The sequence below is a fragment of the Stenella coeruleoalba genome (assembly GCF_951394435.1).
Source record: "Stenella coeruleoalba genome assembly, chromosome: 12".
NCBI lineage: Eukaryota > Metazoa > Chordata > Mammalia > Artiodactyla > Delphinidae > Stenella > Stenella coeruleoalba.
In genome coordinates this window covers 76,402,962-76,426,229 of record NC_137158.1, presented here as the reverse complement: position 1 = coordinate 76,426,229, position 23,268 = coordinate 76,402,962, and the positions used below count along the sequence as shown (strand labels likewise).

The following is a 23,268-nucleotide window of genomic DNA, read 5'->3' as shown; positions in this document are numbered from 1 at the left end:
GATTAAAGAGGTTACATAAAGGTTGGCTTCCTTTCTTTTCTTTCCTCATCCAATTCTATAAGGTAGAGCAAAAAAAAAAAGTTATGAACAAAGTTCTTGGGATATGAATGGGCCATATAGGGATGCAAACCAACACAAGCCTGGAAAGTTATGAGGGGATCCAGCAAAGCCACTGGAGTAACCGAAACTGTCTCCTGCCCAGGACTGACTTTGCTGAGGAGCTGATCACTCCCCCACCCACCTGCTGCCCCTGCTATTATAACATCCCCCTTCAGTAGAGCATATATTTTTCAGAGAGAAGAAATCTAAAAAGGGAATATAAAGGGAGGTCCTTCTTTTTATGCCCAAGAAACCTTTAAACAAATTACGTTCTGAATTTATCAACTTACTTCTGAACTTTCTTTTTTCACTCTTCCAAGTGAAAAAAATCTGCAAAGAATTTACATCAAATTTTACACAGGAAAAAAATTTCAAAGGCCAATTAAAAAAAGGCCAGTAAAAGCATTTGCTGGAAGCATTGTTTCATTTGCATGTTTTTATCTGCATGTTTTTTTCTGAAATATTTACAATAAATAACTTGAAATGAGCATGCTCTTGCTTCTAGAAAATGACTTTTTTTTTTTCAGTTTAAAGTGAATTTATGGTCTGAAAACAGTCAGCTATTTAGTAGAAGAAGCAAAATGTTCTCTCCAGTGCAACAACCTGTTTTTCTCTTACGGAAGAGAACTTATTCCTATTCCATGCCTACAAGTCAAAGAACTTTCTGTTGTCCAATATTATTTCCTACAGACAGAGCCTCCTGATGCAGGAGCGATGGAAAGAGCTAGATCAACAACCCTCTGGCCAGACGCTTGGTAGAGGGAATATTCTCCTTGTCGAGTTAAGCTTTGCTTTCAAATGGATGAATAGTTTTTTTTTTCTCTGAGAGTGAATAGGAATCGAAAGAGAGTGCTTTGGCTTCACTGAGAAATCCGCAAATATTTCTCAGAATTTGTTAGCATGGATGGCGCCAGCAAAACAGAATTTAGACGGTGCTCTGGGAACTGGATAGTCTCAGCGAACTGGCAATTCACACTGTGTCCTCTAACATCACATCTGCCTTCCAGCGATAGCAAACTTTACTCCTGCGAAAACAAAGCGATCCCACAAGGAATGACTTTTATTGAACACTTTTGCTTCTGTTTTCCGTCTCTGTTTTTCCAGGGTGAGCACTCAAGCAGGACTAAACGAAGAGGTGCATTCCTAGTTGACACAGGGGACATATTTTGTGTTTTCTGGTGCCAAAACACACCAAGGGATTAGGTGCTAGAATGGAAAATGAGTTTTCTCCATTTCCTGATTACTTTCACAGGTGTTCTTATTATCTTTAACTTCCCTCTTATAAAATACACACACACACTGAGAGAAATTACTGGGTTCTCTACTAATACCTGATAATAAGCTTTATTTCTTGGTTTTCACAGGAAGAGAAGACTGCATTAAGTGCTTGGAACTCACTGCTGCAAGATACAGGGAAGAACTGGAAACTGTGGGTAAGCTAAGTGGCAAGGATAACATTACCCTTCAAGCATATGACTACCAGGAAAGCTATAAACTACCAGAATCAAGATATCATGGGTTATCATCGGGAGTAAATCAAGCAATAACTATTTTGAAACGGATGCTAGATAGGAAATACAGTCCTCTGCTCACAAGTGTGGGATGGTAATCCAGCAATTTTTTTTATATTCCTATAATCACTAAACCCCATTTGCCAATACTAACATTTGAGTAATTACAAGGGAAGACTGAGGTATATTCTATCCTCTTGATAGCCTTGGAAAGCAAGGCTGGATTTGCAAAGAAGGCTTAAGAAAACAGGATATCATTGTAATCTATCGCAGATAAACCCTTGTCTCTAGTTAGCAACGTTGATAATCCCTGGGTGACAGGACTCCTTGGGACTTCTGGCTTTCCCTTGTCCCCAGGTCTATGCAGATGTAAACACCCTACGGAGGCCGACTTTGCAAAGGTAGTATCACCAAGCCTGAGATAAAATAAAAATGATGCAGTTAACACTCATCTTTTGCTTACCAGCTCTCAAATACTTGGCTTTAAAACTCATGGATTTCTACATTTTGTTACAAAAAATGTTTACAATGTGCAAAAGGATGGGAAAAGAGCAAAACAGAGATCAAGGTGACTGATGTTAATCAGAAAGCCGAATGTTATCAAAAGGGTTGGGAGCCTGCAAGGCGAAAACATAAACAGTGCTCTCAACTATCACTCAAAAGTCATCTTCCAGATGTATAAAATTTCAAATGGGTTGCTGGTCACAATATTTTTTACTGTTATACATATATCAATGTCGTCAAAAGCAGTTATCTTCTAATACCAAGAGAGTCATTTAATAATATTGAAATTTTATAATATTTAGGTACATGTTAATAATTAGAAAAATATAGAAAATTATATACTATAGACCATATTTAAAAAATAATATTATTTATATATTTTTCTAATCATTAACATGATTAGAAATGTATGTATGTAAATGTTCTTAAACATATGAAGACCTGGAGGATTTTACTCCATAGTGGGTCTAGTGATGGAAGAAAAATAAGATCCTCTGTTTATCTTCATTCGGAATTTAACAGGTTTGTGGAATATAAGCATAAGACAAATGCACTTAGTAATTTTAAAAATCCTTTCGAAACAGATGTATCTTAATTTCTTCAAAGTCTAGAAGGGTCTAAGCCAGGAATTAAGTAGCCCTGAACAAGAAGTGAGTGAGTTTGATGACAAGAACAGTTGAAATGACCATCAGAAGACGTGGCTTCTCCTGACTCTGCCATGAGCCACCGGGGGACCCTGGCCAGTGCAATTAACACACACTTATCGGGGATCATGGAAGACTTTGTTCATTGGAGGGAACAAAAAGGCGAACAAGATCTGGTTCCTGCCTGCGTGAAGTTCATGAGCTGAAAGGGAAGATAAGACATACAGTCATAACTTACAGGTGGCAGAAGGAGAATAAGAGAAGCAGAAACCAAACCCCATGAGAACATAGACAAAGAAAAGGCTACTTTCTGGCTAAAGAGGAGAGAGTTTGGAGGAAGGTTTTCTGGAAGAGTAACATCTGGAATGGCTTTAAAGAAGGTCCCAAGATTCTGACAATGAATCCTAAAGGTACAGGGCCTTTCAGAAGCAGTGGAAAAAAACCTTGAAGAGTGAAGTCAAGTTCGTGGCTCTCGGGCTGCAGTCAGGGCCCAGGTGTTTGTTAGCCTGGAAAAGAGCCCACCAGGCTCACTTAATCCCCAGAACTCCGTTTTGGACTCAAAGCCACTGGCCTTCCTCATTACATCATCTGACCCGCTCTGCTGATGTCTGTGTCTGTGACACTTGCAACAGGGATTCATAATTATCAAGGTAAGAAGTCTAGACAGAACTTTCTAAAGAAGGCAGAGAGCCAATGGAAGCTGAATCAGGAAGCATCAGGATCGCAGCTGTGCCTTAGAAGGAAGCCTCTGGCAGCCCTGTGGGCAGAGACTGAAGGAAAGAGGACCGGTGGCCGAGAAAGACAGCGCTGGAGAGGCAAGCCTGTGGGGAGGGCTGACTTGGACCTGTGCTGGGGGAGGAATGGCGACAAAGGGGAGGTGTGGATTTCAGAAACAGGGCAGGAAGGATTTGACAGTTAACTGGATAATCTGGTGGGGGAAGTGGAATCCATGGTTAACTTGAACTTGACAGCATCAGTGTCTAGTTGAATGCCACTAATAGAAAAAAAGAAAAGGAACAAACGTGGTGAGGAAGATAATGTATTCAATCCTGTGAGGCTGAAGAGCTTATAGGATTTTGAAACGGGAAAATCTAGAGTAGTGGTTCTCAACCAGGGACAGTTCTGTGCCTCCCTTCCCCCCGCCCCCCCCCCCAGGGGACATTTAGAAATGTCTGGAGACATTTGGGGTTGTCATCTCTGGGGAAAGGGATGCTGCTACAAGAGCATCTAGTAGGTTAAGTCCAGGAATGCTGCTAAACATCCTAAAATACACAGGACAGTCCCCCCACAAGAAAGAATAATCCAACCAAAAATGTCAATAGTGCAGAAGTTGAGAAATCCTGGTCTAGAGGTAGTAGGAACTTCCTATCTGGAATTTTAGAAGGTAGGAATGGAGAGAAATGAGAACTCTTAGTCACTGACACTGCAGTGAGAAACATGGGAGAATATTAAGCACACTGACAGTGTGTGGAAGAGAAAGGCAGGTGGCTGATAAGATCCTACACAATATCACCTTGCTGGCAAGATGAGTTTCATCGGGGTGAGGTGATGTCACAAACACTTTCATATCTAAAATACAATGACTGATGATTGCTCTCAGGAAGTGTGTACCTAAGAAGGTAAACATGGATGAGGAAGTAAATCAAGGGACACATCAATTCAGTCAGGAATGTCCCCAATATCCTAAACCCTGAAGACACCTTCCAGTCTACGGTGGAGAAACACTGTATGTGGTCTATGATTTTCATCTGCGAATTTATTATAACTTGGTCATGGAACGACATTACTGTAACAGAAAAAATTGAAAAGCAGCAGAAGAAAAAGGAGGAGGAGAAAGAAAAGGAGGAAGAGGAGATAGGCCAAAAAAAAAAAAAAGAAGGAAAGAGGAAAGCGAAGGAAAACAGGAAAAAAGAGGTGGAAGGGAAAAATGACAAGAGAAACAAGGGAAGGGAAGGGAAGGGAAAGGAAGGAAAAGAAGTGAAGAAGCACTGTAGAGACATCCTCTAAAAGGCAGGCTAAATACCGTGCGAGGGCAGTTCTACGGAACCAGACAGTGGCCGCTCTCGATCAGTCCACAGAACTGTGATACGGGACTATATTCCATGGAAAGAAAGAGCTGCTTCTTGAACAGCATCATCACTGTTGATGACGCTATAATAACACAAAATGATGAAAGAGTAACCAATACGTACACAATTCTCCAGTATTTAAATAAATAAATGTTGCCAGAACTCTGTTCCAGGCGGCTTGGCAGGTGTAGGAAAGGAAGCCAGAGCAGGACAGGAGATGAGGGGGCAGCGTGGTGCTCCAAAAGGAAGGAAAGCCCAAAGGTGCATCGCGTGCAACCTGGCAGCCTTGGACTGATGAGCAGAGGCAAAAAAAGTCTGCAAGGAACAACTAGAAGATGGATCTTTCCATTCAAATGATTATGTCGTCCATAAAGACAAGGTACATCTGGTAACAAAAGGTCACAGTAGCAGACCAGAGAAGGCATTGCTGATGAGGAAGGAGTGTGAAGGACGTGTGCAGAGGGCAGGAGCCAACATGAGTGTGCCAGAGACAGACAGATCTTGAATTCCAATCCTGGCTCCACCATCGGCTAGCTCAGTGCTCTTTGCAAGTAGCAGAATGTCTCTGAAACTTAGCATCCTTTCTGGTAAAACGTGAATGATAAGGCTTCCCAGGAGTGCTGTGATGATTAAATGAGATCGTGTATGTAAAGTATTCAGCACAGCAGCTGGGGCTGGGTAGGGACTCTGTTAGTGGTAGCTGCTGTTAACTAATGTCTACATTCGATTACTCTAAGCAATGACTGAATAAGAAAGAACAGGACCCACATTACAAGTCAACCCAAATAGAATACATGAAATAAGGTGGCACATTTGAAAACTGAAATCTTCATTTTCTAAAATAAGCAAGTTAACTTGTATGAATTCATAAAACTGGAAGTGGCCTTCAGAACTCTGTTCAAATTTCTTCATTTACTGATGGCAAAATTGGAAAAGGAAATGAAAAGACTATTGTGGCTTGGATGTACATGAGCCAAAAAAAGATTTAATTAAAGGAAAGTTACTCATCATTCTTTTATATAACACAAGATGAAGGTGAAGTTAGAAAATTACAGTTCACAATTTTGTAAATACACACAAATACATATGTGTATATATATTGATACATACATATGTGTATATATATTGATACATGCATATATGTATATATAAATATACACACACATATACAATATACATGTATATTTTAGAAATGAGAGAGCTAATCTGGGGAGACATCAGGCAGACAGTTATCCTTAGCCTTCCGTGAACTCGACTACCCTACATCACCCGAATCCACCCATTTGTAAATATATCTGATAAAGTTCTTGGAAGCTTCGTGCAATGCTGAATAAAGGAGTTTCAGGATCAAACTGGTGATTATCAAGAACGTGCTTCCCCCAAACTACAGCCAGGTCACTCACCTGTCCAGGAGCAAGTTAGGAGCAAACAGGAGCTTCCCTGGGTGCTCCATGGAGCGCCAGACAAGACCAATCATGAGAATCTCTAGCCAGGCACATTCCAGAAGGTGGACCTGATCATGGAGGGTCAAATCCACAAATCCTGAAACAAGACAAGAAAACCCTGCTGACTCAGATGAAAAGTAATGCAACCAGGGATTTGAAGTGGTAGGGTCTATTTTTTATTAGATGGGAAAACATAAATTAGAAGCACACAGTAGGAAAGTCAAGTAACTATTTTTTAAACCTAGCATATCAATGAACTTTACTGTGGCATTTTTTTAATGTCTTAGTGTCATATCTACAGAAATATACTAACTTAAGCAACCCACTTAGTTTTCTGTAACGTTCTGAACTTAGTGTTAAAATGTGTATGCTTTTTACTTAGACATTTCTAATAGCCCTATGTGATCATTACATTTCATTTCTGTTTCAGCTGAAGATATTTAGGTGCAGGAAATTTAAATTACTTGCCCTAAACCAAATAGGAATTGGAGCACAGGAAGGACCAAAGTCACTAAATTTCTACCTCTTTGCTTCATCACTAAGCCATGCTCTTTTTTTCACACCATGGAAAAGAAAGACTAATACAGTAGAATGTGTAAATAAATCACTCGGGAGAGAATGAGTCAGATGAATAAAAGTGACATTATGGTTACTTCTGGTAATAAACACTAAAAAGTGCCCTTGTTTTCCAACGGCGTATTGGGAGAGTAAAGCTTTCTCCAATCATCACTGACAATATGGTGGATGCCTAATAGTAATAATAATAGTGAGAAGAAGGAGGGGGAGAAGGGGAAGAAGGGGAAAGAAGAGGAAGATCAATTGATTGAGCCTTTACTATGGGTTAGAAGCGATGTTAAGTACTTCCCATACCAATTTTTAAAGTATTTATTAACACAATAATTCTCAGAGGTAGGAACTCACGGGGATATCATTTTACAGATAAGGAAACAGATGTTCAGAGAGCTTATATACTAGTTAAGGTCAGAGATGGAAATATAATCTCCAGAACCTATGTCCTTGACCACAAGTGACAGTACTTATGTGCTGCAATTGATTGTAGACTTTGGATCAAGGGACTAAATAAATCTAACCACACAAATTAAGACATGCCAGAGTGACAAGGGCATTGCATAAACAAGATGTCCATAAAGTTTGCTCCTTTCCAAATCGGTTCCCTGTTCTTTTGTCCTGAGGTACCCCCATCACATTTCCTTCCTCTCTCTCTCTGCCCTCAACCCTTTGTTCTCTCTTATCCATGAGATGGGTCTAGGAATCCCATTTTCTTTGTCCTCTTCTTTAATTTTTTCTCACTAATATTATACTTTTATTAGTTATCTATACTTGTATTTACTAAAAAGCCAAAATGTAAGTTTATTTTCCTTAAGCAGTAGTAGCGATGGTTTGCCTACTGAATGTTTCTTCTTGGGGGTGTTGATTAAAGAATCAGCATGAAACAATTAGCTCATCATTTCTTATATACTTAAGTGCCATCTTTCATATAATCCTTACCACCAAGTAGATGATATCCACATAGAGAAACCCAAGGTGGAGAAAGACCTCAGAGTGTAAGCCCCCGCTAGCCACCATCCCATAATCAAGCCTCATTAACCCTATCTTTGAAGTAACCATAAAATTCTTTTTCTCCTTTCTATATTTCCACCATTACTGCATTTATTTAATTCTCCAAGAGTCTCTCATCTTTTTGCCTTCTTTAACTCAGCATAATTATTTTAAGACTTACCTATGTTGTTACATGTATAAATAGTTGATTCTTTTCATTGCTGAGTGGTATTCCACTCAGCAATAAAGAACAGTTGATTCTTTTTATTGGATATAGCCAATAAATAAATACAATTTATCCTTTTATTGGATATTTGATTAACTTCAGGCTATTACAAATAAAATTGCCATGAGCAATCTATGTACAATTTTTTGTATGGACATATGCTTTCATTTCTCCTGGGTAAATATTTAAGTGTACTATGGCTGGATTATAAGGTAGGTATATAGTAGGTATATGTTTAACTTTTTAAGAAACTGCTAAACTGTCTTCAAAAGTGATTGTTCCATTTTACAACCCCGACAGCAATGGATGAGAGTACCAGTCTCGCCACATCTTCAGCCAATACTTAGTATGGTCAGTCTTTTTCATGTTAGACATTCTAGTAGATGTACAGAGGTATCACACTGGCACTGTGATTTTAATTTGCATTTCCCTAATGACTAATGATATTGAGCATCTTTTCATGTGCTTCTAACAGATCATTATCTTACACTATATTCACATTAATTATGCATGTGTCTGTAAATCCTTCTAGACTATGTACTCATTAGAAGCACAAAATGCATAATTCTATCAAATTCTGCTTTTTTCACATCTAAATTTATTGCACCTTCTGCTACACCATTCAGCCATGCCAAGGCCAATTAACAGTGTAGCATTTATCAGAGCAAGTGTCTTCCCACTGGAAAGGGTGGGTTTCAGTCACACAAAGCGGGACTTGCAACTGGAGAGATAATGGGCAGTTCTGTTCATAAGAAAAACTAAGGGATTAAAAAACAGTGACTGGGTTTCAGGACTCCTGGGAAGAAAAAGGAACAGATATCCCTACACCTTGGAACTGTTTACCTATAGCATGCTTTGGGTCAAAATGGACTAGCCTTGATCTGGAAGAAGCACTGCTGAAGGCAGCAAGAAAGGCTTCTCTTTCTCAGTAGTCAACGTCTAATGGGATAGACCATCTCCAGTGAGCAGTGTTTATAAGGAAAATTCACAGGGAAGTTTTAATTCTTTAAGATTTCATCCCAATTTTTCAGATAAAGTCTCATAATAGCAATATAAACCTACCCTATAAATCAAACTCACTTTCAGAAATGTTAACATTTGAGAGGTATTTTCTCTCTTCTCATGACATTCCCTGTTTGATGTGGAAAAAAAATGTAATCCTGTGATAATGTCACCCATAATGAAACCTACACAATGTAATTCAATACCCTCCATAAGCCCCAAACAATCACGCAGGATGACATTTAGAGGGTATCTCGAGAGAGAACTGCAGCCATGTAACCAATCAATTTTGGAAAACCAAAGGAGCATTTTCTGGTAGCAACCTTACATATTAAACTGAATCATACTTTTTAATTCTCACGTCAAAACTTCAGTGCTATTTAAGTCGGGCAGTTTTAGTGGTTTTTGAGGAGTCTCAGAAGCTCACCATAACCATTTGTACCACAGAGGTCTGGTGATTATGAAATCTGTCTGAAGTATGTCTGTTAGTGACAGTTTTCAGTCTGAATCCAGCAGAATTGCTGGGTGCTTCTGTTGAAATGATGTAGATCTCTCAAAAAGGAATAGTCTCTTTAATTATCTTTCCCAGCTGTGCATATTGCCTGCAGACAAGGGTTATTGTGTCTCTTCCAAAGTGTCCTCTGCAAGTTCCTGGGGCAGGGCTGCAGGGAGTGTGCAAAAACTGTCAATTAACCTTCTCAGTGAACGGGAGGGCTACTGAAGGAAGTTACTGGATGGAGTGTCTCTTCCAATATACCGATCTCAATATTATTTTAACCACACAGGAGCTGCATGCTCTTTTGGTGTAGAATAAATGTCCTTTAATATTCTCAGTTCATATACGTGAAGAAAAATAATGTAATAAATCCCAAACAAAATTATACTGGGTCAACTATCTATAGACACCGAGTTTCAACCCTTTGGCTTATTTTCCTTCGAAACAGGAAGAATAATCTATTACGCAACTTCAGCTGAATCTATCATAACTTAGAGGCATGCAACAATGCCTTTCTTGAACACTTGAAAGTGTGGCCAGTATGAAGGTGGGAGCTAGCAGCATCTAGGGGATATGAATAGAGGCATCAGTGACAGAACTTCTTACAGGTGACACAGTGAGACATGATTTACCCCCCATCACTTAGGGACTCTCATTTAGTGCCAGTGGCAAGGGGTCTTCAGGGCTGTGGAATCCACACCAGTGGGGTAGAATGCATACCTCAAAAGTAGTAACAGTAGTTTATTGAGACCAAGTGAAATCAGCTGCAAGGAAATCTCACTTTATAAAATAAAATTTTAAGAGAAAGCGAACATGAGCCTTTTTCTCTAGTCTGCACTTACAGGTCTAGTAATAGAGTATCCAGAGATAGGATATACTGGAAACAGACAGAAATGCTTCAAGTCCTGTTCGCCACCTGTTATGTGGGCAGGGATCTGATGAAGTTGAGGAAGGCCTCTTTCAGAGAAAAAGAGTCTCTCCATACAGACAAGCAGCTTGTTATTTCCAGTCTCAAGTAAAGATATTTCTGCCTTCTTTCTTCGTTATAAGGTAACTGTTTTGCCTCCAAGATTTTCCACTGCGTTTTGACTGTGAAAGGAGCTCGTGGCATGTCTTCCCCCCTCCCTTGGGCCTCATGAGATCCTAAGCCGTCTTCCCCACTCTGCTAGGGACTGCCATACTAACTGCTTAATTTGCCTTGGCACACAGGAGATACTTAAAGCCTTACCCACTCTTACTGGGTGTGGCAAGACACGGCAAAGTGTGCCGAGAGCCGGAGGCAAAATGACTAATATAATATGAATGCCCCTTAAGTTCTGCTGTTGAGTAAAAGAGAAACCAGAGTGGGTCTTCAGTAGAGGCATGAGAAAAAAAATGAGGGCTACAGTAATTGTATTTCTTATTTCCATGGAACACAATCTGTATGTTATAGATGCAAAACAAAGTAGAATCTCTGTGAAGAAAAAAGCAACTTTTTCCTGGGGAGCAGTTGTCTCAAAACTAGAAGCCAGGTGGTTGGTTCCCTTAGTAAATCCACTGGAAAAATATTAGTTTCCTGACCTTCAAAAAATTAATCATGTTCTCAGTCATATGATGACCCCAATGTTCTCCAAAATGTCAGTTATGTTGCCCATTGCATTCTTTCTGTTTTGCCCTAACTCAGTGAAAGAAGATTTAAATAATTCATCTATTTTCCCCTTGATGCCGAAATAAAATAAGGGTTTTTTTTTAAAAAAAAGAAAGAAAGAACATATGGAACATGAGATTGTAGCATAAATCAGCTACAAACTGAATAAAACTTGGGATTTCTGAGAGAAAGCCTATAGAACAGATAATGTCGGAACAACCTAGATCCCAGCTCAAATGCTAAGCAGTCTTCACATCCTCCATTTTGTTGTTGTTTTTTTTCTTTTTAGCCACAAGATAGTAACTTAATGCCATACTACGAACCATGTACCTCATGGTATAGTTGACTATAACCTCCCTCCTCCAAATAAAAATATGGAATCTCCTTTATATGCAGCCTTATTATAGAGACCCATTAGAACTGTGATTCTCATTCTCTAACACTTTAAGATGTCTCCGTAACATATAAGCATTGAAAAATTCTCTTCTAAGAAATGAGTTTAATCCATTTAAATAAATAATGTAATATACCACTCTTACCAAATATGTACCACTGTTATAGAATAAAATGGGATGAGACTATCACTTGTTTAGACATACTGAATCACGGTGCAAGAACATGGGCCTCCTACCAAGCCTGCCCCACATCACATCCCTGTGTATTCTGGCTTCCCTCCGCTATAATAAAAGGAAGTGTTCCCAGGCCCCCTCTGGCAAACATCACCTATCCAAAGCCCTTATGCAAACACCGTACTCAATATCCACCTTGCCAATACCAAGCGGACACTTTCCAGAGGCTACAACAGCCTCACCCTCAGGCCTGATTATTAGGTATTTCCAAGTCACTTCCCAAGATGTAACTCTTTGGAAGGTACACACCCTCCCTTCTCCCCCAACAGAATGAGGAGGACAGAAGTAATTAAAAGACAATGAACCAAAAAGACACGTAGACCTGGCTTGAAATTATTCCGTGGCCCACGGTCAGTTACTTAAGGTCTCTGAAAGCTCTTCCCATCTGTAAAATAATCACTTTGGGTTATTGTAAAACTTAAGGAGTTAGCAGATGTCTCAGTTCCAGAGTGGCTACTCAATGAACATTTGTACTCTTCCCTACTTCATCCCAACAGGCTGCAACTTCTGTCCAGTAGAAGGGAAGACCACTTTTGCAACGTACCAAGAGAAATGTTTGGTTTTAAAATATTGGAGATTTAGAACTTCAAACTTAAATAGAGCACTTTGTGTTTGCCCTAAATCATGACGTCATGTTGTGTTTTCTGTTTATTTTTTCTTTTTATTTATATGTAAAAAATAACCTAATAAAAAGGATAAAAGACTTCCTGGACATCAAACAGTTCTTACAAAACAACATTTTCATGATTTAAAAGTGGAGGGAACATGAGCATGTGGGTTATATTTCTCCTAAAATACATATGTGAAAAAATGAAAAAAGAAAGCACGTTTGGGCTTTTATTATACTCAAAGCATTTCAAGATGTTTAGCAAATCCAGAATGCAGCTGTCTTCATGCACCCCTCCCCGACCAGCCCCAATATAAGTGGCCCATGGCTTTCTATTGAACTCAGCAGACCTCCACTGAGGTCCTTTGTTGCTCCTTATTTGCCTTGGGGTAGAGAGAATGAATCTTACCCTGAGGTGACTACATGCATTGGGAAATACAGTGGTATTCTCAAGGCAATGCTAAGCAATAAAAACCAGTGGTAAGTGTAGAACTGAATGTGACAAAGTTGACGTTTTTTAAAATCTGTCACGTTTAGCATAGTTGACAGCCAAATTAATTTGAGTAAAGATCGAAGAATTCAGCCCAGAGGTTTTAAAATAAACAAAGGTACTGCCTTTAAAATTACTGGAGCGTCCTTCAAACACCCCTTACTTAGAAGACCATATGTTGAAAGAATTACAGATGATGAAAGTCATGATATCTATATAGATCCACGAACTTTCCAATCTTGACTCTGCAAACTGACAAGAGTGTCATGTTTTAGCTGACACTGTATGATGAAGACGCTATGACATCATTACTAATCCCTTCAGAACAGTGCAGCAGAGCTTAACACATTTTACTCTGTGACTTATTTTTACGTGTACAGATTCAAAGGTAGAGTTTCTAAGGCACATCCAAAAGAAAAACCAACACCGCTGTCTGCAGTTATTCTCCTTCTTCCCCAGTTTTATCTGAATGAAAGACAAACAACAGAGAGCTTGCTTGGGAGGATCTGAGATATTTCCCAGACATCTCTCTTACAATGCATACATGAGAGATAAACTAAATGCAGAAAACTGTCCTTCCTCTGAAAAGATCTTAGGTATAATGAGTAGATTACTCACTGAGAAAGGATATCCAAAGACAACACTGGCTTCAAGTTTGCTCAATTGCTGCTTGGTGTTTTGTATTTTTTTTTTTGCGGTACACAGGCCTCTCACTGTTGTGGCCTCTCCCGTTGCGGAGCACAGGCTCTGGACGCGCAGGCTCAGCGGCCATGGCTCACGGGCCCAGCTGCTCCGCGGCATGTGGGATCTTCCTGGACCGGGGCACGAACCCGTGTCCCCTGCATCGGCAGGCGGATTCCCAACCACTGCGCCACCAGGGAAGCCCCTGTTGCTTGGTTTTAAACACCCTCCCAGAACTATATTCAAGGAACCACACTCCTTATAATGCTTCTTTGAAAAATTGTTAGACTTTCCCACAAAAATGTATTCAGACTCTACTTCAAAAATTTTCTAGAAGATTTTCCTCGCTTCAGACATCAGCCCACATTTATTGTTTAGTCATCGTACATGTCTCTGGATATGCATCTGTGTGTGTGAACTATTGCGGTTACATTTTACTCAACAACCAGTATTTGACTATGTTTACACATCAATGTATAGGAAAAAAAAAAAAAAAAAGAAGAAAGTGTATGGAAATAAATTACCTCTGATCTAGAGAGGTAATTGTAGAACTTCTCTGATTAGAAAGAAAAAATGGAGCACCTCAAGACTTTAAGTTTAGAATTACATATTGTAGCATATGTAAAATAATTTTAATACAAAGAAGGAAGTATTCTTGACTTAAAAGCTGAACTTCATAAAATATTTCCCTTAACCTTTATTTAGTGATTTAGTTTACCACACTCCTTTAAATGGCTAGATATGTATTTTCTTATTTTTCAAAGGTTCGGTATGTCTTAATTCTGATCACAGCATGTGTGAACTTGTGAAATGCTGACTATATCCCTTTAAAAAATTAGGTTCTCAATTTTTGTAGTAGGTGGATGTGAGAAAATGTCACTGCATCTTTGGTAAAGGAGTGGATAAAAGGTATTGAGCTGCATCCCGCATGTAAGCAATCATTTATTTGGCAAATTTCTCTCAAAATGTAGTAACAGGAAAAGGTTTTCCTCTCCTAAAGAATTAATGCGCTCCTTTTCGTTGGAAAATAAGAACACCAGAGTTTCTTACAGACTGCACAAAGCCCTCCCATCAAGAAGCACAGACATTAATACAATGTTCAAAAGCAGTAATAGTTTTCCCTGTTTCCTGGGAAAGTTATTGCCTGAGTCCTGCTTTTTCTGATCTTTTTTTTTTTTTTTTTTTTTTGCGGTACGCAGGCCTCTCACTGTTGTGGCCTCTCCCGTTGCGGAGCACAGGCTCCGGACGCGCAGGCTCAGTGGCCATGGCCCACCGGCCCAGACGCTCCGCGGCATGTGGGATCTTCCCGGACCGGGGCACGAACCCGTGTCCCCTGCATCGGCAGGCGGACTCTCAACCACTGAGCCAGCAGGGAAGCCCTGATCTCACTTTTGCCTGTACTGTTGAATTACTAGGCACCCTGAATCAGACTTTGCAAAGTAGATAGAGGAATAAATCATTAAAATATGTATACTTGTTTTCACACACACATAATTATCCTTTTTTTCCCCTCCTTTTAGCAATAAGTAAGGTATGTGATGACAGATAAAGTCAGGAGAAAAGAACTAATCTCACAACTATATCTGACTCTAGAAAGAAAAATAGGTCAGGACTTTCAGGTATGAAGATCATACTTGGGGATCAAAAAAAATGTCCCTCAGAGAAAACAAAGCAGATGGCAACTCTACCTTGTTACCAAGCCCATCTGTATTACACTCGGGGCCTTGGTTCATGAAGAGATGGTTGTCATGACAATAAGCATTTGAGAAGAGTTCTGGAGAAGCTGATGGATTTGAGAGTGTCTCCTAGCTTCCTAATTTTCCAAACACACACAAAAATCCCATCCCCCCACCCCATCCTCCAAATAAACAATTCTATTACTTCTTGTGTTGGCTACAATTATCCTATATTGATGTTATAAAATTTTGCACTCTCATGTCAAAATCCTCCTTGGAGGTACAGAACAGCTCTTTACGCTGATACAGCACAGCTTGAAAGTAAACTGGTCTTTTATTTTTATTCAGCAAAGCAACTGTATTAACTACAGCTTAATTTTTTTCCTTCCAAGCTCAGAAAGAAATCAATTTCAGCTTAAATGAGAAAGGGGAAAAAAGTAAAAGAAATTATTTTCCAGTTTCTGAGAGTAGATGGCAAACTAAAGAAGGAAAAAAATTAATAAACTATAAAGTGCTTAAGACTGTCCTTTGACATGCTTGTCAAATGGACAGGAAGGCCAGCACCGCGGAGCGATTCTGAGATCTCTGATAAGGAGCACGGGCTGGCTGCGTTTAAAAGTCAACAAGCACTTGTACCTTGGAACATACATTTTTTCCTGTGTACCTCATAGCAGACCTACAGAAGCATTTCAAATACTATTGTCATCAGTCTGAGTTTTCTGGGTACCTGCGTGCTCCCCGTAAACACTACAAATGTCATCAACACAAAGATTGAAGGAGAAGCGGACAATCTCCTTTTAGAGCAAGTTCCCCAAACAACTGAAAAATGATGATTTCTTCCTACCCCCACCCAGCTAAAGTCCCTTAATGAAACCAAAATTGATGACTATCTTATAATTTTAGAGAGTGTTTCCACACACACACACACACACACACACACACACTTGATTTAAAAGCTAGAGGAACACCTGTTGTTGCCAATTACCCAAGGACATCTCGTTCTAGAATGAATTAGGAGCAAAAAAAAGAGGCTTATTCTCCCTTTCCTATAGTTAAATTCAGAAGGTTAAAATGGGAGTTTTGCAAGCCAAAATCATCAAGAAGTAACAGAAATGCTGAGTAAAAAGTCACATAACAACACCTCTCCTGAGAAACCAGAGGACAAGATACAGGGCCCCACACCAAGAAGAGGCAGGGCCACAAGTCTGGGGCGGTGGAGGCCTGCGGGTCTCACAAGCACATGGGGATTTATTTTGAAAAGTTTGCTTCCTCTGTTCCAGGCGTCCCATAGTGCCCCACTTCCCACATTCTTTCCATTATCCTACACAAATTTCAGCCCCAGAGAGGACAAGCAACAAAAGGATGGAGAAAGAAATATTTCAGCCTCTTCCACCCCAGATCTGAAGTCAATGAACACTGACCTTATATACACCATTGCTGAGAGGCCATAAGGAGATTAGAAAGCCAGAGACTATATTTCTTTCATCCATGGTGGATCCTTTTATAAGCATAGCAGTTCCTGCCAGGCCATTAAATAGCCACTCTAAAAATAAAGTGGGTAGCTAAGCAAACCTCAAAGAGAGATTCTCTAAGTACCAATTACCTTCAAAGCAAGAACTATTCCATTTGTTCGCTAACTCAACACGGCCCGTGGCTTGGTACTGGGTCCCATCAGTAATGCTGACTACCTAAGGTTTACAACAGGAGTTACAATGATATTTCCTCATAAAAGTAGAGAGTAGCTGTATTAGTTTCGTAGGGCTGCCATAACAAAGTACCACAAAGTGGGTGGCTTAGAAAAACAGGAAACAACAGTTCTGGAAGCTAGAAGTCTGAACTCAAAGTTTCAGCAGGGCCACGCTCTCTCTGAAGACTCTAGGATAGAGTCTGTTCCATGCCTTTCTCTTAGCTTCTGGGGTCGCTGGCAATCCTTAGCATTCCTTGGCTTGTAGATAGATGCATCATTCCAATCTCTCCTCCATAATCACATGGTTTTCTCTGTGTGTCTCTGTGTCTCTTCTCTTTTTGTAAGGACAGCAGTCATATGAGATTAGGGTCCACACTAATCAAGTACGACCTCATCTTCTTCTTCTTTTTTCCTTATTTTTTTTTTGGCTGCGTCGGGTCTTAGTTGCAGCACACGGGATCTTTGTTGAGGTATGCGGGATCTTTTCATTACCCCACGTGTTCTGCTCAGGCTTCTCTCTAGTTGTGGCGTGCAGGTTTTCTCTCTAGTTGTGGTGCGCAGGCTCCAGGGTGTGTGGGCTCTGTAGTTTGCTGCACGCAGGCTCTAGTTGAGGCACACGAGCTCAGTAGTTGTGGCACGTGGGCTTAGTTGCCCCACGGCATGTGGGATCTTAGTTCCCCGACCAGGGATCGAACTCGCATCCCGTGCACTGGAAGCCAGGTTCTTTACCACTGGACCACCAGGGAAGTCCCAAGTACGACCTCATCCTAACTTGATTGTATCTGCAAAGACTAGTTCCAAATAAGGTCATACTCACAGGTGCTGGGGGTTAGGACTTCAACATATCTTTTGGGGGTGTGCAATTCAATCCATAACAGTAAGAAACTGTAAACATTTTACCGCTGACATGTCATGTTCAATATTCACCAAATATTTCTTGAGTATCTCCAATATATATATAAACCTGGCATGAGGCTGGGTACTATCGGTACAGAGATGGGACAATGTTCTCATTCTCAAAAAGCTCCTAGTCTATAGGGGAAGCAGAGAAAATGGACATATGATAACAATGACAGGTGTTAAGTGCCAAAATATAGAAAAATATCTGTGGAGCAGACACCTTAATCTCTGAGGCTGGAGCAAAGGTTATTCCTTGGGCTACTGCATACGCCTTCCCTTCTTCCCAGAACACTCTTCCAAGGACTTCAGCACTCACAGCATCAAGATCAAGTTCTCATTCCTAGGGTAGCTCTTAACTGTGTGAATGCCTATGTGCTCATTAGCATCACTCACCAGAAAGGAAACAGACTGAGCACAGGGACTATGTCTTGATGACATTATGCCTACAGTACTTAATGCAGTGCCTGGCTGAGAAAAGACCCTTAATAAACACTTCTCTTAATGAATGAGATGATGAGTGTAAGTGAATTATCTTCTTGTAGTAGGTGCAGCAATTTGAAGGACTTCTTATAAGAAGGTATCCAGTTTCTCTGGGAAGAAGGAGGAGAGCTCCTTTCTTGGGAAGGAGAAGGAGGTGATAGGTAGGGAGTTAAGAGTAGCAAAGGAGGGGACTGAAATTGTCACTGTGGGAATAGAAAGAAAGCGAGAGTGAGAGGAAGAGAGACAGAGAGAAAGGGAGAGAGAACATGCTAAAGAGGCAACAAGAATATTTGGAAAACTTAGCTGTTAGACCCTCCAATCTCTAAAAATTATTCTAAATGTGGTCATAGATTAAAATAGGAATATATCTTTCCCTTTAACTGGGATATTGTCCTTTTGAATATAGTGTTGCTTAAGTCTTAAAAATTTAGTAAAATCTATGCATAAACCCAACTTTTTAAGGAGCAAGATGTGAAATTTAAATACCCAACCTTCCCATTAAAAAAAAAATCAACAATACTCACAAATACAGTATTCTTTGGAGTACTTAAAAGCATAAATTAGTTACAGAAAAATTAATTTCTTCACTATTTTGAACACCTACCATGTGTCAGGAACAATACTGATGTTACGGACAAAAAATTTTAATATGTCTTGGTCTCTGACATCAAAGCTAAGGGAAAAGAGAGTCCAATTTAAAAAAAGATTGTAATCACTACTATATGTAAAATAGATAAACAAGGACCTACTGGGAACTATATTCAATATCTTATAACAACCTATAATGGAAAAGAATCTGAAAAAGTATATAAATATATATATTTATATATGCATGTTTATATATAACTGGATCATTTGCTGTACACTTTGCTGTACACCTGAAACTAACACAACATTGTAAATTAACTATACCTCAATTAAAAGTGTTTAAAAAATAAAATAAAATAAAATAAAAAAGATTGCAAAGTACTATCTAAGACCACGTTGGAGGTCTGTGCAGGGCTCACTGGAGGCACACAGGACCGGCAGCTATAGTCCAAAGTGGCAAGACTCATATTTCTGATTTGAGTCTGGATGGCATACTTGATGGAAAGGGAGGCAAAGCTACAGAGGGACCAGAGAGGATGGCACGTTCCTGAAACTGTCCCTAGACCAGACAGAAAGCAGGGCGGGCGTGGTCAGAAATGGGGCCAGAGAAGGAAGCTGGGGCCAGGTGGCTTCACCCAGAGGCAAAGAGGAGTCACTGAAGGATTTTAAAGCGAGGAGTATTAACTAGTTAAGTTCATTCTCCACTAGGAGAATGAACCAAAGGAGAGCCACTGATGAGATATTAAGGAAGGTGAATGAAAGGAATTTACCAACTGATGAGATGAAAAAAGGGGGAGAAAAAGCCAAGGATCTTCCGAGTGTCTGGGTGGTAGAGCTGTGGCCACTGTGATGGGCAGACAGAAGCAAGAGGGGGTTCACAGGGGAAGGCAGTGAGTGCCGGGTGGAACATGTTTAGTCTAAGCTTCATGTGACGCCACTGCGTAGAAACGTCTGGTGGTTTTGCTGAAACAAGGGTCTGAGGCTGAGAAGCCTGGAAGGCAGGTCGAAATCAAAGATTTGGGTTTTATCAGGAACTAGGTGAGAACTGAATTCATGGGATTGCAGTATCAATTTGAAGGAATGTGCAGAGAAAAAAAGAGACCAAGATGCCATGAAAAATGCCAACGCATCAAAATGATAACATTTTTCCCATACTGGAAACAATGACTTGATAACTTTAAAAAAAAAAAAGAAAAAATAGAGCATGGGGCTGGCATATGCTTTCCTTTCTTTGTACTCATTATGTCCAAAGTTGTTAAACAGATGTCCAGAAAGGGAAAAATACACATCTGTTATTTACTGATTCTAAAAAAAAAGAAAAAAGAAAAAACCAACTCTGGCCATGTTTGTGACTTTTTATCAAAATACTTTCAATAATAAGAATTCAAAAACGGCATCAAATACATTGCTTCTTGATCATTGCTGGCTGGGATGCAACACTTCCATCCACTTTCTCACATTAGGAGATGAACATGAAAAGATCACATGTGTTCTTTTTCTTTAACCCCAAAGGGATCCTGAGGGCAGACAGGGTCCCAGCCTCAAGGAGCCAGCTGCAGCTGTGTTCTCCCTCCCCCAGGACCTTGGGAAGGTCCACTTAGGCAGCAAATGCAGCCCTGGCTTATGCAATGATGTCACCTCGTGCCTCCCAGGAGACCTTGCGCCAGATTTCTCTTTGGGGAGAGGCTGGATGGCCTGACTGCACTGAGGGTGCCAGCCTTGGAGCTATCCACTGCTCATCCCAGAGGGGAGCAGGCAGAGATGATGGGATAATTTTTTCTTACAAACCTGCCAGGCAAGGTATCAACCTGTAATGAAACTTGAGGAAAATGAAACTCGAAACTGCTTTGTCCATTTTGAATTCTTGGAACTAAAAATATTTTGAACATAATTATTTTTTCTTCTTATGGAGAAGTTGTCTTTATTTTTACAAGTTAAAATTAAAGAGAATATCCATGCCCACTAATGTTGGATTAGTCAGATTTCCAACCTATATTCCACTGTCATAAACCCAAAGGAAAGGATTTCTTTTCTTTTTTTTTTTTTTCTTTTCCCTTCCGACCACCTATGAAGCAGATAGGAAATCCTCCAGGGCACAATGGGCTAAAACTCCTAATCACACTTTCAATTGCTGTCAGTGTCAAGGTCAGCTTCTCAAATCAGCTTCCAATCTGGAAAGAGGAGCTAAGCCAGAACTGGAGATGGCATGAAGTGGCTCTTTTGATTCCAAGAAATTGTGTTTATCATCATAAACCTGGCTTACATTTCCTAATGAAAATATAATCTGTCTTCAAGACTGCAAGGTCTCTTGTTCTACGTATTTCAGACCACAAATGAGAAAATCATGGGATCACTAAAACAACAAAACCATTCCTCCACACCTTTCCCTCACCACCACACACAAACCAATGGTACATGCACCAAATTAGAGGCAAGATTTATGACTATTTAGCAAGGCAGAGGAGTAGATGTCTTTTCTTGAATACAAAGACATACAGATGCCATCTCTGAAAACGACATAAATTTTTATTCTGTCTCATGATGACAAGACTAGTGATGGTTCTAGAAGAGAATGAACTTATTTTAGGAAATCGCTGTTTGGGCTCTGGTTTGCTCAGGCAATGCTAGAACAAAGCAAAGCATGAGCAGAATTACTACTTTGGGGACTTCCCTGAAGGCACAGAGATTAAGAATCTGCCTGCCAAGGCAGGGGACATGGATTCGAGCCCTGGTCCGGGAAGATCCCACATGCCGCGGAGCAACTAAGCCCGTGCGCCACAACTACTGAGCCCGTGAGCCACAACTACTGAGCCTGCTCACCTAGAGCCCGTGCTCTGCAATAAGAGAAGTCACCACAATGAGAAGCCTGCGCACCACAACGGAGAGTAGCCCCCACTCGCCACAACTAGAGGAAGCCCGTGTGCAGCAACAAAGACCCAACACAGCCAAAAATAAATAATAAATTTTTAAAAAAAAGAATTACTACTTTGCAGGAAGATCTAATTATGTTTCATATTTATACAAAGAGAATATCTGTTGGCTACCTTCTTAGAGTTCTGTGTTTCTCAATAGGATTTTTAACTTTTCCAATGTAGAATGAGATATTATGAAGATGCAATGTGTGATGGGAGGTACAGTGGGCTTTGCTGAGTTCAGCTTTGCCACTTCCTAGTGATGTGACCTTGGGTGAATTATTTCATCCCTGATGCCTAGCACAATGTCTGCTCGTAATGTATACTCTATGAGTATTTTTTAAATAAATGAATTGCTCTGGGCTTCAGTTATTTCACCTACAAAATGGGAATGATAACAATATCCCTACAGTATATTGCGGTGAAAAATAAAAAGTATCACGTTGCCTGGAAAACACTGGTAGTTGTCAAATAAGGGATAGCTATCATTGCTTTAGTTCCTTTTTAATGATCAAAAGTGCCAAGAATATTATGACCAATTTTCTTCTGACACCCTGACCATGAGTTTCATCATCTATAATTTGTAGGTTGAAATACATTTATGACAGGGTTCTTAAACATTTTGCTCAATTTGGAAGTCTGATGAAGTCTATGGACCCTTCTTAGAATGGAATTCTAGATGCACAAAAGCAGATATTTTAAAAATCACAAAATAAAACCAATTATATTGAAATTCAATTATTTCTTAAGAACTCTGTGTGTCCACGGACCCCAGGTTAAGAACCCCTTGTCGGGGAAGGCTAGAAGTCAATGACTTCCCAGATAATCAGAGGCTGCTGGTAATTTCATGCACATCGCATTACAACAGGGAAGTCCTCTTCCAGCCCCTACTTTTCTTGGAATGCTCTCAAGACATTATTGAAGAGCAATGAGAATATTATTAACTATTGGAATGCTTTGTGCATATGAGACAAACAGATCTGAAAAAAAAAAAAAAGTTGTAATACATATCTAGTAAAAAAAACCAACTACTCCTTAAGAGCATGTACAGGAGTTGGCCTTAATGACTCACATTCGATGACTCACCTCATAAGCTATTAAGGGAAATTGTTCCTACCCTTATTTAACTAAAGAATGTCTGTGAAAATTCATCAGGATTTAAAGAGTACAGGTAAATGGCAGGTCTTATAATAAAGATAATTGAATGAATTATAAAATGACTGAGATATCAAAAAACACATTTTATTTACTTTTAAGAGATAGAAAAATCTACTAATAAGAATTTACACATGAAATAGACAGGCAAAACCTCAAAAATACATGCGTCTCAACTTTCACATCTCTTATAAAGATGTGTCAGATATGTGAGGTTTTTATTTATTTTTATTTTTTTATTTTTTTGAGGTACATGGGCCTCTCACTGTTGTGGCCTCTC

At 39.8% G+C, this 23,268-nt stretch overlaps 1 protein-coding gene across 4 annotated transcripts in view; it reads right to left on the bottom strand.

The window, feature by feature from the left end:
* ESR1 (estrogen receptor 1) overlaps positions 1-23,268 on the bottom strand; it is a 393,643-nt gene that overhangs the window by 72,545 nt on the left and 297,830 nt on the right. For all 4 annotated transcript variants that reach the window (XM_079939174.1, XM_079939176.1, XM_079939177.1 and 1 more), the window contains one exon: positions 6,231-6,369. In XM_079939174.1, the coding sequence (XP_079795300.1) occupies positions 6,231-6,369 (139 nt within the window). The remainder of the gene's footprint in view (positions 1-6,230; positions 6,370-23,268) is intronic.